Below are 15,086 nucleotides of genomic sequence, written 5' to 3'. Positions count from 1 at the left end.
AGTTTTGAAGTGGTATCAGTTGCAGGCACGTGCAGGTTCATGCCAAGCACCTGGGCGGGGCAATGAGGTGACTCAGCAGGGAGGTTCTACTGAGAAAGGAAACAAACAAGCCTCTGACCGTCAGGGAGGAGACTGTGCCACAGCAGCTAGCAAAGTCAGGGAGCAGGTGAGTCAGGTGAGCTGGGCGGCCACCGGATGGACGGCAGAGTTGGGTCATCAAAGAGGAATTCGTATGCAAAGAGCAGAGTCACACACTCCCCCATCAACGATGGCCTACATCAACCAGGGATGTCATGCAGGCCGCCTCCCCCAGTTCTCGTGGGACCTTACAGGCTTAGTTTGCTCCAAGCAAAGCAAAAACAAGATCAATTCCACGAGGAAACATTTAAGGACATGGAAAATGGGAACCGCCACGATTCAGGATAACTGCTTTAGCTAGGATGTGGGTTTTGAAGGGGGGTGGTGTAGAAGCTTGTTAGTGACTTCCACTATAATGGTGATATTTTATTTACCAAACTGGGTGTCGGACACAGTAGTATTATGCTTGTGCACTGAAATATTTCATAACTTTCAAAAAGAAAAGGCCGCAAGGAAAATGAGGCCGGCCAGTGGGGCTGGGAGTCTGTGGGCCTCTTCAGACACAGGTAGAACGTCCTTCACAAGCAGGCTGCCAGCTGGGGCTGCAGAGCCTGTCTCTAGGCCACCTGGCATCTCCCCACTAACAGCTTCTTGTGCTGCATCTGTGACCTTGCGGCCTTAAATCACACCTTCAGGGTGGCCGCAGTCTTTCACCCACAGGAGAAGGGGCTGAGCCCCTGGGGAGTCAGACTGGCTCCAGAAGACCCAGGCTATCTCGTATGACCTTGCAGCCTTAAATCACACCTTCAAGGTGGGGGCAATCTTTCACCCAGAGCTAGCAGAGGAGGGGGTCTGAGCACCTAAGGAGACGGACAGTCTTCAGGAGACCCCCGCTATCTCCATGAGCCCCAAGCCAATCAACATACAGTATGTGAAACCCCCATCCAATGGGCACCCCCACAGAATGACCCAATGAACAGAGAGTAATGCCTTAAAACCTGGGACACCTCCTCAAAGCCGGTGTCCCCCTCGGGCACTCCGCCTGGGCTCCTCTCGGACCAGATGCCTTCTCTGTCCCTTGCCAATCAAAAGTTTCTGCTTCTTTGCAAATTGTTTCCTGGCTTTTTATTTCTATACTAAGCTGAGGAAAAGAACCCACGAGACTCGCTCCAGCAACCACCCTCCCCTCCGTGACTGGTGACAGAAAAGGAGGAAGAGAAAGACCTTGTCTATGTCTGCTTCAACTTGGAAAAAGATAGGGCCCCCTCCTAATTATCCTAATTTTCTTATCAACTGAAAACTGTCCACAGAAAGCTTGTGCCTACTGGAGAGGTTAGTGCTCTGAAGTCCATTCATTTTTTAGCAAATGTTCAAATCACACAGTGAAGCTGGATCAACTGCAGTGACGACTCCGACCCTGGGCGGACCTCTAGTTACGTTGGATTTCTCACTTGGAGATGCCCTTCCTGTTTCGTTAGTATTGTGACATCATACACAATGCTGAGCCCTGAGCGCTCGCTCAGCTCTGTTACCTGGATTTGCTGCTGCGATGCTGGGCTGTCCCAGGCTTCCTCAAACCTCCTTCCTGCTCACGGGTCCTGCCCCACTTTTTCTTTACCTTGGCCCCAGGACCACTGCACCACTTATTTCCTACCCAACTATGACCACACAAAGAGAAAAGAGGAAAGCTATGTGTCCCCTTGTTAAAAAAAAAAAAAATAGCTACAAGCCAGACAAGAAGTGGGAAAGGATGAATCTAATTATTAGAATGAGACCTGCAAATTACCTTTGAATTTCATATTTCCCACTTGGGATTTTTTTTTCTAAAACAAAGGCAGCTTGGGATCAAGCTGATGCATGGCAGACTTTGATAAGTCCCTGCTCTGCCACTTCTTAGTTACTCGATCTAGCTCAAGCTATTCAGCCTCTAGTAAGCATGTAGCTATTAATATTAGCTCCCTTTTGAAGTTGAACCACAGAGGAAATGAAATGATACATGAAACTGCTTAGCACAATGGGTAGCAAGTAGCAAGAATTGAATACCTGGTGGCAGTTGTTATGTGCATGGGTTTAAATTGTTTTCCTACCCTTTTAATGCTAATAAATGAAATCCCTGGAAAGTTGATGGGTATGAGAATAATCTACACACAGGAAAAACCAGCTTCCAGGAAATTCACATCCGGCAAGAGAGGCCCCCACACCCGGAGCAACATATCTTCCTGAAAGCTGTGGATTCTTCTATCTATTCATTGCTCCCCACAGGTGCCAAAAATCTGCCCAGGAAAGGAGACAGGAGCTGCTAAACTGGTTATTTTGTTTTTATTAGCACTCATTGCAGGCTTCCCTGGGCAGCCAGAAGAGACAGGAAACCCAAATACCAGAGCGCATGTTCCCTCCTTCAAGACTGTCCAATCACTTGTTGATCAGCACAGGCACCTCTTGGAGAACAAGAGGGATTCATTTCCCCCAGAAGAAAATGAGGCTGGGAAGGTGGCGGGCAAGTGCTGGGGTGAGGGCAGCACCTGGCAGCCTCCCTTGCTCTAAGAGGCCCCCCTCTGTGGACACGCCGGGGGTTGCCGGGTTATGAGCTGCTTGGGAAAGCCTTGGGATGAGGGTAATTCTGAATAGCTAGAAAGGCTTGTAACAAAACCGGTCACAAAGGACTTTACCAGGAGAATTCCTAGGACTGCTTGGCTCCGTGGAGGAAGGCCGTTATCGGTGGGAAATCACGTTTCACACAGACCCATGGAGAAGCTCACCGCCAAGGGGACTGCAGGTGCTCCCTTACATCAGGAGTTTAAAGAAAAAGTATCTTTCGCCTCCTGGTTCCCTGCCAACTCTCCTTTCTTCCAGGCTCAGCCCGGATCGGCTCCTCCTCCTTCCAGCTCTCCTCCGGGAGCCTCTGCAGGGGCTGTGGGCGGGGGAACGGGAAGGCAAGGCAGGAGATGATTGGCCAAGGGAGAGCAGCACCGCCCTGCTCATGCCCCTCCCACCCCCTCCCTGGAGAAACAGCTGGAATGAGAAATAGGCAGAGGAAGCTGGGATTGGCTGAGAGTCCGTGGCAGGGTGGGGCGAGGCAGCTCCTATGAAGCATTTACCTGTCTAGGTAAGTCAGAAGGAGGTCAAAAGGAGAAGAAAACAGTAGGCGGCCGGAGACTGGTCTCTTTCTCCATCTCTGCCCTTTGAAGCCAAAGGGTAGCCCTTTCCTCTCATCAGCCCCCACCCCACGGAAGGTGAGTTAATTACTAACCAACTAGTGCTTGTTCTGCAGCAAGAGGAGGGCTTTGCGGGGCGCCGAGCTCCAGGGCTTCAGGGAGAAGGGGGTGTCCTCAGCTAGGGGCGCTCCCCTCTGCTCCTCAGTTCTCGGAGTCCATTCTGGGCTCAGAGCAGGTTGGAAGCGTCTCCACATGAGTCCTTTTGTGGACACCAGGGCTGGGATGCATCTTGTTCCCTTACCAATTTAGGTTGGGTAAGCAGATCGCGCAATCAGCAAGAAAAGTAAACAGGTTGCTTTGGGAAATTTCCATCTCTGAGCAGGTGAAACTGAGTTGTGATTGTTGGAAGGGGACTAGTTAGAGGGAGTCCAAATCAGACATCATTGGCCAGGTGAGTCGAGTGCCTTGGTTTCCTGTTGCATTTGAAACGGGAAATTCTGCCTCGGCTTTATCCATCCAGCATCTGCCTTTATTTAAGTAAAAGGCGCAGTGTGCGTATGTGTGATCAGGATATGTTTGATCATGGCGCTCTCTGCAGACAGGTGTGCCACGTGTGAGCTGTACCTGGTAGTTTGTAAGTGGACAGAAGGTTTGCCCATGTTGGGAGAGTTCCAACTCAGGCTACCAGCCCATGTTTGGAAAATCCACAGGGAATCCAGCTGCTCAGCGGAGTTTCTTTGGGTTCAACTCCATTGATTTTCTGACTGTGCCTGCTAAGAGAGACAGAGACCAGCAAACAGAAAGCTATTCAGCTGTGCCAGCCTCGACACATTCATATTCTGTGGCAGCACGTCAAGTCCGGTCAGAGCGCCAAGCAGGACTCAGGCCAAGGTAGCATGGCAGAAATCACCAAGGGAAGACCCAGACGGGGTGGTGGGTTTGCTGTGTTTTCCCTCGGGTGTGCCAGCTGGCAACTGGTGTGGGAAGCTGGATGTAGAAGTAGAGGCCGTGGAGGCCATTAGTGCTCCGTGATCTGTCCTGGAGGGTCAACACTGCGGCCCAGGTCGCTGCCTCTCTTCCTCCTGCTGCAAAGAGGGGTCAGGGAGGACCCCCGGGCAAGACTCTCAGGGCCTGGCATACTCAGTCGGGGCCGGTTTCTGGTCCTGGCACCTGGAGCTTTAGGCTATGGCCTCACCTGCAGAACCAGCCCGCCACACTCAGTGTGGCGTTCATGGAAGACTTGTCCCCAGGAAAACATCAGCAGCGTGTCGCACAGCTCTTCTGTGCGGGGGGGTGGAGGGGTGGGGTGTATTTCTATCCATGCCTTGCCTCAAACCTGCGGGTGAGAGAGAGATTCAGACGTTGCCTGAACATGCACAGGAACTGGCCCGTGTGCTTACGGAGAGGCCGAGAGGCCCACAGTGCAAATTTTGGTCTTGCCAGCATTTTCGTCGGATGTTCTCCTGCCGGAGGCACTTTGCCGGGATATCAGCAAAGGCAGAGGCATCGGATCTGAGAGATCTGGAACACCTCTTTGAGGAGAGAGCAGAGCTCCTGGAGGCCATGGGGTTGGAGGAAGATGATAAGGAGGGCCTGGTCTGTTCCAGCCAACCTGGATTGGGGTTCAAGCCTGCTCCCCGTGCCGTCCACTTCAGAATCCACATGCTGCTTATTTACTCTCTTCCAGGGCTTGACTGGTTTTAGTGGAGTAGTTAATATTTAATGCACCCCAGACCGTAGCCTGTGTGTATTCTTAACCCATTCCCTCCTCCTCATTAGTCCCCAAAAGAGGTCAAGGGTGAAAAGATACCAAATTCTCACCTTGAGTGTCTTACTTGTTTCTGGGGCTGGGCTGCTTATCAGATGAGAAAAGCCTCAGGTTTCGATATAAGCCCCAAGTTTCAAGGTTGTAAAGTTGCTGGGAGGAAATGCAACAAGAGGCCAGCCAAGCTGCTGAAGGGTGGGGAGAAGGGGAGACTTTGTTACAGTGAAAACCAGGTGTGGAGGTGAGGTGCCGGCACCCGGGGGCTTGCTCAGCTTTGGTTCAAGTTCAAATTCGTCTCTGCAGTGGTTAGGCCTTGCCCAATGACGTGATCTTTGGTGGCATTTCTTTATTCTGGAAATACCCTCTGTAGCTGGGGCAATAAACTGGCCTGGAAGAGTAAAGCTAAAGCAGGTGGCTTGCAGGGCTCAAGGTACAAAGAGGAAGGGGAAGGGTGATCTTCAGGATTCTAGTATTTAGTTAGGGATGACTGGTGACACTTGGGACACTTCTTCAGGTTCGTGCCTCTCTTGCAACTGCTCAGAACTTGACGTGTCCCCTGGAGAGGCCAGGCCCCTCAGGCTGCCCTGTGTATGCAGCTATGGATCACGCTCTACACCCCTTAGGAAGCGGTAGGGGGAAAAGCCCCTGCTCCCTCCCTCCTAAAATGAGGCCAGTGTCGCACACCGCCTGTGCTTCCAGCTTAGTCTGAGGATCTGACGAGCGCTCCCTGAGCCATGCCATGCTGTGCTCTTGCCAAGTAGTTCTGCTGCTGTCACTCTTGTCTTTTCCAGCTGTTTCAGACCATGCTAGGTCCTGCAGGGAGAGTGTGCTAGGCTTCCCTGGGTGGAAGAGAGCCAGGCAAACCCTGCAAAGTCTGAAGCCTACTTAGGAGAACTTGGCAGTCATTTTGTCTGAAAGCAAGTGGCTGCATCTGCTCACCCATGCACAGAGAATATCCCGTTAGTTACAGTGAGTCACTTTAAAGACTGACCACCCAATTCTGCAGACAAGAACACTGGGCCCAAAAACCAGACCCTTGGTCCTACCCTGACCTCTTGAAAACGATGTCTTCCTCATATGTGGATTTGTACCGCCAGTGCCTACTGTAAAGGACTCATAAATATTAGTTTAACTGAAAGCATTGCCCACATTCCATGTACTCTCGGGGAAATAAAATATTTAGGAAAAAGCTTCCAACTGTTCTACCCAGTAGACACTCAAACAAGTGACAAGTTTATTTATCCAGCGTTGTTTGAGTGCCTTCTGTGTGCTTAGGCTTAAGAGAGATGGATTACCTTTGCTATATTGGCCTCAACCCTACAGAATGCTGGGAGTGGGTTATGACTCCCTGAACCTGAACAGTCATTCATGGAGTGCATAGCTGAGATGACTGAACTTTATCCGCGTGATTTCTCATCTTCCTGTTTCTTGAGGTTCTGGGTGTCAGGGGACGAATCTCATGAAGAAACTCTGAGAAGCCACCTCACCCAGTGTTGATTTACCATTGGCCTCTCTGGTGTCTGTGTCCCAACTCCTTGACCCCTGAGAAACTCTGGACCCTGGTGGACCACGTATGTCTTGTCCCAGTCCTGCCCCAGCTGAGGGCTCCTCCCAAGCAGAACATTGCTCCTTGAGGCCTTGTACTCACCAGCACTGTAGCATTGGGTGGCTGACTCACCTCACCCAACCCAAACCTGACTCTGGCACTGGAAGCAATTACTTGCAGGGGCCAAAGGATCTCTCCCATGGCATCTAAACCCCACATCCTCAGATCACAACTGGAACACATTTTTTTAAAGGGCCATAAATTTGAAAGGCAGAGTTACAGAGAGAGAGGTCTTCCATCCTCTGGTTCAGTCCCCAGATGGCTGCAACAGCCACGGCTGGGCCAGGTCAGGAGCCAGGAGCTTCTTCTGGGTCTCCCACATGGGTGCAGGGACCCAAGGACTTGGGCCATCTTCTGGTGCTTTCCCCAGTGCACTAGCAGGAAGCTGGATTGGAAATGGAGCAGCCGGGACTTGAACCACCATCCATATGGGATGCCAGCATTGCAGAGGGTGACTTTACCTGCTACCTCAGAGCCGGCCCCTAGAACTCACTTTTCTACGACATACTGCCTAATAATGGTAGGGTAGAGAAAGACAGTAGAAAGTGTAGCTTGGTGTAAGGGGAAATAATGTATTTGGAATTAGACAAACATTTTTTTAAGTCTAGCTCTCCCGCAAGTCTCTGTTTGACCTTGGGACTTTCTTTTAATCCAAATTCTTTTAAAATTTCATTTTACCATAGAAAAGTCACCCCTGGCTTGGCCAACTCCAACGGAGAATTCCTTGGGATTTTCAAAGGGAGGGTGGCACTGCCTTCCTTTGCTCTGCTTGCTTCCCCGAAGGAGCTGGAGCTGGGAGGGAGCCACGTAGGCCAGTCCTCTCGCTCGTTCGGCTAGAGAACCTCACTGGGAACATGTGCAACAAGTGAGGAAGAGGTATCAAGAGGGAAACTGGGTTTGTGCCAAACACTGCAGGTGCCCTGCTCAGGCCTCCCAGGCTAGGGCGATGGTGGGATTGATGATGTTGACTGTGATAGCCGCTGACGGTCACTGGGCCATGAACTGAGCAAAGTGTTTTGCATGGAGTGTTTGATTATATTGTATTCTCACACAGCTATATGAGGTAGGTACTGCCAGGGGCTCTCGTCCTCTTCCATTTCACAAGAATCTTCTCTTCTAAACTCTGGCTTCCTTTGCCGCAATGGAGTCTGATCCTCCGTGGATCCTATCTTTTTCTTCTCACAAGAAAAGTAGTTATTGGCTTATTCTTTATACGTTTGAGAATTTACTACCGACTAAAGAGCATCTCATTTGATTCCTTCATTTCCCTATTTAATGAGGGAAAACAGACCCAAAGAGTAATTTGCCTTAAGTGACAATTCCATAAATGGCTGGAGTGGGAGTTGGAACTAGACCCAGCACCCCAGCTAGTAAGCCCTGTAGCATTCATTGTTTATGGCCATGCAAACGTAGATTAAGCTGCCTGTTTCAGAGAGAAACACAACCCCAAGAAGAGACAGGAGCTGCTTTCTGGATGCACTGCCTCTGTACCACCTCAGTGCATCCTTCTGTGTGCATGTGATCTGGCCTATGTGTCCGTCTGTGCAAGCGGGGGTGGGAGTCCCATGTGTTCAAGGCCCCCTCCCTGCTTTCTGCTTGCTTGGTGTCCGTGCCGCGGTGCTGCCCCAGGGCCTGGGCGAGAGCCTCGCAGAAGCTTTGGCTCACTCGTGGCTTTGATCTTCTCTTTTCAGGCCCAGCCTGGGACATTCTTCACTTCCCTTCGCTTCCCCTCTGGGAGCCCCTTTTGCCACCCCTGCACCTTGCTTCGGGCAATGCCCGAGAGGGAGCTGTGGCCAGCAGGGCCTGGCTGGGAACCCGTGACCCGCGTCGGCAGCTGCGACAGCATGGTGAGCGCCACCTCCACCCCTCCACCCGCTCTGGATCTGTACGTACTCTCCCTCCCGCAACCTGTCTGCTGTCCGCACACCTGCCCGCACACCTGCCCCGCCCCACCCCGCCCTGCTCTGCCATCCGTCATCGCTCACTGCACCTTCTCTTTCATCTTCCTCGCCAGCAAGTGAATCACAAAATCAGTGGGTGCTTCCTGCCTCTGAGTCACCCCTAGGTCTGTAAAGAATAGGGTGCAGTAACCTCAGAGAGCCACAGGATGAGGGAGACCCTCAAACTCCCCCCCCCCCCACCGCCACCACCACCGCCAGTCTTCACTGGGTCAGGGGTTGGAGGTCGAGAGGGAGAATGGGCTGTGGTCTGAGCTGTGATGAAAAGCAGAGTGCAGAGCTGTCTGCCTGGAGCAGTGTCACTTCAGTGTTGGACAAAGACGCAGAGGCTAAGTTTTCCAATCAAACAGACCTGGGTTCCCTACTCAGGAAAAGCTCTCTGACCCGGAGCAAATTACTCGGTTTGTAAAGTGGGAATGACGTCCACCCGAATTCACAGGATTCTTCCAGGGGGTAAATGAGGTCTCTTTGGGAAAAGGAGGCAGCCCAGCAGGGAGCAGACACCAACAGCCTTACAAGTCACTGCGTGTCTTTGTGAGTGGTGTGGAATCACTTGTGATTTTTCTGGGTACGATTTTCAGTCTCGGTTATTTTCAGCCTGGAGTGAAAAAATAAATCAGTCCTACGTCCGAATGAAAGCATATCCTCGTTGCTCAGCCTTGTCGCACATATGACAACCGTGGAGAAACTATACTTCCCTGCTAGCCTGTGCAGGGGTCTGAAAAGTTAAGGATAATGACTCCACTGCAGAGTGACTAGTGAAATGGGGTCTTTACTGTTACCTTTGGAGCTTGATATGTACAAGTGGAGGGGAAAAAGCAACACACACACAAATACGCAGATCCAAAGTATAGACAATATAGGCATAATTTCCTTTTGACTCTAGGTGATGGACCCAGCCAGACAGCTTCCTGTTCCTGTTAGGCTGTGGCCAGTATGAATAGGCACATGCCATCGTCCACCAGTTAAGAGTTTTCAAAGTGAGTCATCCACAAAAGAGAAACTGAGTTGGCCTATGCGTGGCAGGGCTATTTTAGTAGGAAGAGGGAAGTAAAAAAAAGATCTTTGCTCAAGTAACTCCTGGAGTTGGCTTCCGGCTGCCAAGGGCTAGCTTTGGGGCTTCCCTTCACATATAGACCCCCATCAGGCAACTGGCAGATGAGCCTGAAAGGGACAGGGGCAACCGGAAGGGCTTACTCAACAACCCTCTCCCTCCCCCCAGGATGCACTTAGGGCCATCGCAAAATATGTCCTGGCCGTGTGGGCCTGGAGAACGCACAGCTCAGAGGTGTCCCAGATCATAGGAAGAAGAAAGGATACATTGAGAAGGCTCGGGCCCAGTTCCCTACATTCCCAGTTGTCCTTTGGTTTTCCTCCAACCTCCTTTGAAGAGCAACAATGCCATCGATCTTCCTGACCTGGGAAGGCATGGACAGCACCATCCGAATCATCTGCCAAACAGTCTATGCGCTTTCTAATAATAGAAATTTCCTACTTTAATATCGACTTAATACTTAATGCAAAGTTGCTTTCCCCTCCCTCATACCACCCAGTTCCTGCACCTTCCCCTTCTGTTAATATTTGCTAAAGAAATGCAGAGTTATGTGAACGTTAGCCAGAGCCAAATGCCATCAAGAAAGTCAACATACAAGGAGAAAAAGCCTGCATGGAATGCATTTCAAAGTCAAGTATAAATTATTTAGCAGATGTATCTGCAGCTAGTCGAGCCGCTGTTCACATTGGCCTAGCAGCCAGTACTTGGCTGCATCTGCATGTCCTTATACTGACCTTGACATACCAAATCAAGTATGCAGAAGGTCTTTGTAAAGTTAAAAGCAATACCATGCAAGTTTCATGTCAAATTGTCGCCTCTATGATCTGGAGCTAGCCCAGGGACACACAGGGTGAGACACTTGACAAGGTTCACACAAAGGAACTGGAATGTGAACCTGGGACTGCGGATGATCTAAGCCCAGGAGCCAGCAATGGGAAGACTGTTGCACCTGCCTGCCTAGGCTGCAGGGCTGGGTGCTGGTGGGCCCCCAGTTCTGGCAGTCTCTGCTCTCTGTGGCTCCGCAGCCTCCGGACACAGCTCCAGCAGGTCGGCAGAGTCGCGGGCGGACAGTTTCCCGCCCTCCAGCATTCCTCGCCACCACAGGGTGGTTCTCAGGCCCCGCCAGTTTCTGCAGAGGGACCTCCCTCTCACAGCTCCTTCTCCCCACAGAGTGACAGCAGCTACGACTTCCTGTCAGCAGAAGAGAAGGCGTGTCTGCTCTTCCTGGAGGAGACGATCGGCTCGTTGGACACCGAGGGTGACAGCGGACTGTCCACCGATGAGTCTGAGCTGGTCCCAACGCCCCGCGGCTTCCGAGCGCCGCCCAAAACCCAGCCTGCCCCCAAGGGTAAGACGGACTGTCTGCAACAGCACCTGTCAAAACACCCAGACGATCAGCTGCTCCCAGGGTCACAGCAGAAGGGGCAGCCGCACTCTCCTGGCTAAATGAAGTCCCTGCGGGGGGAGAGGCAGCGAGGGGGCGCTGACCAGCCAGCTTCTTGTCTGTCCATGACGCATCAGAGACAGGGGAAGGAGAGGGGTTTGAGCAGCTCCCTTTCTCTCATGGAAAAATCCCGGGAGAGACGAACAGAGAAGTAAGCGAGGAAGTCAGGCAGGCCTGGGTGATTGCTCTAGAGAGACCGAGTCAGTCCAGCGAGCTAATCTGGGTGGCCCAGAGGACAAGGCTCCAGGAGATAAGATGAGGGAAGGGCTCCCCAACGCCAGTGGGTGGCACCTCGGGGCCCTGTTGGGGAGGGTGGAGAGTCAGTGGTGTTCGGCTTTGGTAGAAGGGAACCGAATGGCACACCATGTGGCCATGTGTATGGGGCCACACATGCCAGGGTGTGGGAAGCAGCTTGCTCCCACAGACAGAGCCACTGGTATCGGGGCTGCAATCATTCACTCATTTAATAAATATTTATCGACACTGCATCAGACTCTCCCTGAGATAGAGCAGGAAGTGGGGCCATGGGGCCTCCCTGCTCCTTGAAGCCAACTCCCTGGCTCAGTGGGCCTAAGCACCTGCCTAACCTGCTAGAAAGAAGCCGTGTCACTCCCTAGTGCAGGGACACTGCACCTGCTACAGACTTGTCCAGGTGCTCGTGAAAAGACAAAGTAGAAGGCAGAAGCCTGGTCAAGTCAAGAGCAAATCACTCGTTCACCAGTTGCCATTAGGCTCAGTCATCTGGGAGCTGGAGACAGATACAGCGAACTGTCCAAGGCCATCCCTACCTCCAGTGCGTCTGTAGAAGGTCAGGGAGACCCCGAGTCAAGGGTGTGGAGCAGTCGGGGGCTGCTGTCTTCCCAACCATCATGAAAAATGAATCCTTAGTCGAAACGAATCTGTTCTCACTGCTCCATCAGTAAGAGTGCTACCCCTTTAAAAGCAAAGAAAACCAAACCAAACCAAACAAAATAACACCCATTTGCTATTGGTTGGAGATCAGAGTTCAGGGAGTGTTTGCTTTTTCCTCTGCAGCAAGGTGCTCACCCCTGTTGTCTGTCCTCTCTCTCTTTCGCCTGTTCACCCTGAACTGCGCAGGAAATCCAAAGGAGGCGATCGCTGAGCAAAGACCAGAGCCAAGGACAGTGACCCAGGCCAGCTCGTTCCATCCTCCTGAGCCCCAAGGTCTGGGCCTCAGGTCTGGCTCCTACAGCCTCCCCAGAAATATCCACATTGGCAGAAACCAGAACCTCGGCGAAAGCACCAGCCAGACTAACAGCCACGCCCCCGGAGAGCCTGCAGGGCTCCCAGCAGTTAAACAGCCAGGCAGCCGGCTGCACGGTGAGCCCAGGCCAGGCCCTGCCGGCCCCCGGGAGGCTGCCCCTGATTTGGACGTGGCGCCCATCCCCCCACCGGAAGCTTTCCGGGACGCGCAGCCAGAACAGCGTGAGGAGGACCACCTGCCCAAGAGGCCAGGAGAGCAGAGTCAAGCGCCCCACGCCCGGAAGACGGAGGAGACTTCTTCAGAAGCCATGTCCCACAAAGCCAATGAGAGAGGCTCCGTGGGGCACCCCCAGCCCCTGGCATCAGCGAGCGATCCGGGCGCCCAGCCAGCTTCCCTGGCTGCCCCAAAGCCCCGGAAGTTGCCGCCTAACATCGTCTTGAAGAGCAGCCGGAGCAGTTTCCACAGCCAGCCCCAGAACTGGCTGTCTCGCCACACCGAGGCTGCCTCGGGGGAGTCCGGCCTGGGCCCCTCTTCACTGCAGGAGCAGAGAAAAGCACGCAGAGAGGCGCTGGAGAAGCTGGGGCTGCCCCAGGACCAAGAGGCGCCCGGCCTCCACCTGAGCAAGCCCACCAGCTCCTTCAGGCTCAGGGAGCCTCGTGCTCAGGGCCCTGCCCCAGGCGCAGCCCCGGGTCCTGCTCAGCCTGCGGCTCCAGTTCAGGTCTCAGCAGCTGCGGGGAAGGCTCCGGCTCCAGCTCCAGTTCCGGCTCTGTCTCGGGGACCTGTGCCAGCAAAGGCTCCGGCTCCGGCTCCAGCTCAGGGGTCTTCTCCTAGCAAGGCTTGGACACCTGCCCAGGAAACCCCTCCAGGGAAGGTGGCAGCTGCCAAGTCCATGCCGATTCCTATCCCAAAGGCCTCGAGGGCAAACAGTCCTCTGACTCAGCCCAAGCCAGATTCAGGGCTAACTCTCCAGGACAGCAGCATCCCGGGGCTGAGACAGATGAACTTCAAGTCCAATACTCTGGAGCGCTCCGGGGTGGGGCTGAGCAGCTACCTGTCAGCTGAGAAAGACCCCAGCCCCCAAACCAGCACTTCTCTGGGAAAGGGCTCCTTGATGGACAAGATCTCACCCAGCGTCCTGCGCAATTCCCGGCCACGCCCCGCCTCCTTGGGCACCGGGAGGGACTTTGCAGGAATCCAGGTGGGCAAGCTGGCCGACCTGGAGCAGGAGCAGAGCGCGAGGCACCTCTCCTACCAAGGCCAGAGCCGGGACAAGCTTCCCCGGCCTCCGTGCGTTAGCGTCAAGATCTCCCCAAAGGGCCTCCAGGATGAGCACAGAAGGGAGGCTTTGAAGAAGCTGGGACTGTTGAAGGAGTAGGTGCAGAAGCCAGGGCTGCCAGCCCTAGCCGCGCCCCTCTGCGCGAGAAGAGACTCCAGGCTCTCCTTCGGAGCCATGGACAGCTCACACACAGGCTTGGCCAGGCGTGGGCTCCTCCTCCGAGTGATGACGAGGGAGAGATTTGAGTCTGAGCATATGCTGCACTGGGGGTGCTTGTTCACTAAGTTCCTGTGCTCATGCACACACACTCGCATTGTATGATAGGCTGTATATACCCCTGTAGCTATTTATACAGAGTTCTGCTCTCCTTGGAGATTTTCTGCGTTGGGTCAAGTTCAGCCCAGCCAGAACCAATGGAGGTGGGTGGCCAGAAGCAAAGTCAAGTGAGATTGTGGATATGCCAATGACTGCAAAAAACACTACATTTGGCAAGGCCAGGGGCCCATGAAATGTGGGCCTGAAGAACCCCTACAGCAAATGGAGACTGACTTTGCCTTGCCAGACCCTTTCTCGGCTCAGGCTCTCTGGACAAGGCCTGGTGCCAGGAGGAGCTGCTTTGTTATCTCTTCACCCACCGCCTTCTCGGGATCACCACTCCCAAGGATGAGGCGCACTGCTGTAACCAAGCCTCTTGGTTGACTGACAGCAGACAGCCCCTGTTGGTCTGAGAAGGCACGGTAAGTGTCGTACACACCGTGCCTCCCCCAGGGAGAGTCCCCGTCCTTGGGCTCCATACATTCCACGATACCCTGTGCTGTGGTCCAAGACTCTCAAATCCCTGTTCTTCCTGCTCTCCTGCTCCCCAACTCCGGGGCTCTGTCAACACAGAACAGAGAGCCCCGCCCGGAGACTTTGTAAATACCTAAGATCTTGTCCGTGTGACTGCGGGTCGTTTTTAAATGTCCTTTACTCCAGTGGTGGGAAATCGGCCCAGTACCTTTGCCTGCTGTTCACCTGCTCTCAGAGCCGGGAGCTGTCTTGGAAAAGCTTCGCCATGGGGGAAGAGAAGTGGCTCATCCACAGTCACTCTGACGCTTAGTCCCGGAGCTGAGACTGCACGCTGGGGCTGCTGACTCCCGTCCCGTGGACACTCGGGGTGCTGCCACCCCTTAACCAGTGCTCTCGGACATCTGCACAGCCCCCGAAGGGTCGCTTCTCACCATCAAAGACTCAAACCTGAGTTCCTGCAAGATCCTAAACTCCCTTCTGAAGGACCGGAGATTAAATGCTGTTCAGGGTAATATTTCACATTGTGCTTGTTCATTTTGTCCTTGGATAGCAGCTATAGAGTAACTCGTTCATGGCCGGAGCACCCCTCCCTACAAATTCCTGACCAAGTCGTACGACATGGGCACTGCCCGAGGAGGGTGCTGTGGGTGGCGTGGGCCTGTGAAGACAAGCGTGGGGTTAGATGTGGCTAGACATGACTCCCGCGTCTGTGGGAAGTGAACCTTACTCACGGCCA

At 53.4% G+C, this 15,086-nt stretch overlaps 1 protein-coding gene across 2 annotated transcripts; it reads left to right on the top strand.

The window, feature by feature from the left end:
- Positions 1-3,165: 3,165 nt before the first annotated feature.
- Positions 3,166-14,862, top strand: C13H1orf116 (chromosome 13 C1orf116 homolog). Of its 2 annotated transcripts, none has more exons than XM_051821290.2 (4): positions 3,166-3,184; positions 8,296-8,451; positions 10,787-10,964; positions 12,159-14,862. In XM_051821290.2, exons 2-4 carry the CDS (start codon positions 8,377-8,379, stop codon positions 13,658-13,660), a joined length of 1,755 nt encoding a protein of 584 aa, XP_051677250.2. In that variant the 5' UTR covers positions 3,166-3,184; positions 8,296-8,376; the 3' UTR covers positions 13,661-14,862. The 2 variants fall into 2 exon arrangements, with proteins under 2 accessions (XP_051677250.2, XP_051677249.2); XM_051821289.2 differs by having other exon boundaries at positions 3,176-3,311.
- The last annotated feature ends 224 nt before the right edge of the window (positions 14,863-15,086 follow it).

The sequence above is a fragment of the Oryctolagus cuniculus genome, chromosome 13 (genome assembly GCF_964237555.1).
Source record: "Oryctolagus cuniculus chromosome 13, mOryCun1.1, whole genome shotgun sequence".
Taxonomy (NCBI): domain Eukaryota; kingdom Metazoa; phylum Chordata; class Mammalia; order Lagomorpha; family Leporidae; genus Oryctolagus; species Oryctolagus cuniculus.
The sequence above is the reverse complement of the archived record's forward strand: the minus strand, read 5'-3'. Positions and strand labels throughout refer to the sequence as shown.

What these genes read in the sequence shown, in the direction of transcription:
- C13H1orf116 (XM_051821290.2), top strand. Translation starts at nt 8,377, where the DNA reads ATGCCCGAGAGGGAGCTGTGGCCAGCAGGGCCTGGCTGGGAACCCGTG. An exon ending in TCGGCAGCTGCGACAGCATG is followed by an intron (nt 8,452 to 10,786) that starts GTGAGCGCCACC and finishes TTCTCCCCACAG; the next exon opens with AGTGACAGCAGCTACGACTT. An exon ending in AACCCAGCCTGCCCCCAAGG is followed by an intron (nt 10,965 to 12,158) that starts GTAAGACGGACT and finishes TGAACTGCGCAG; the next exon opens with GAAATCCAAAGGAGGCGATC.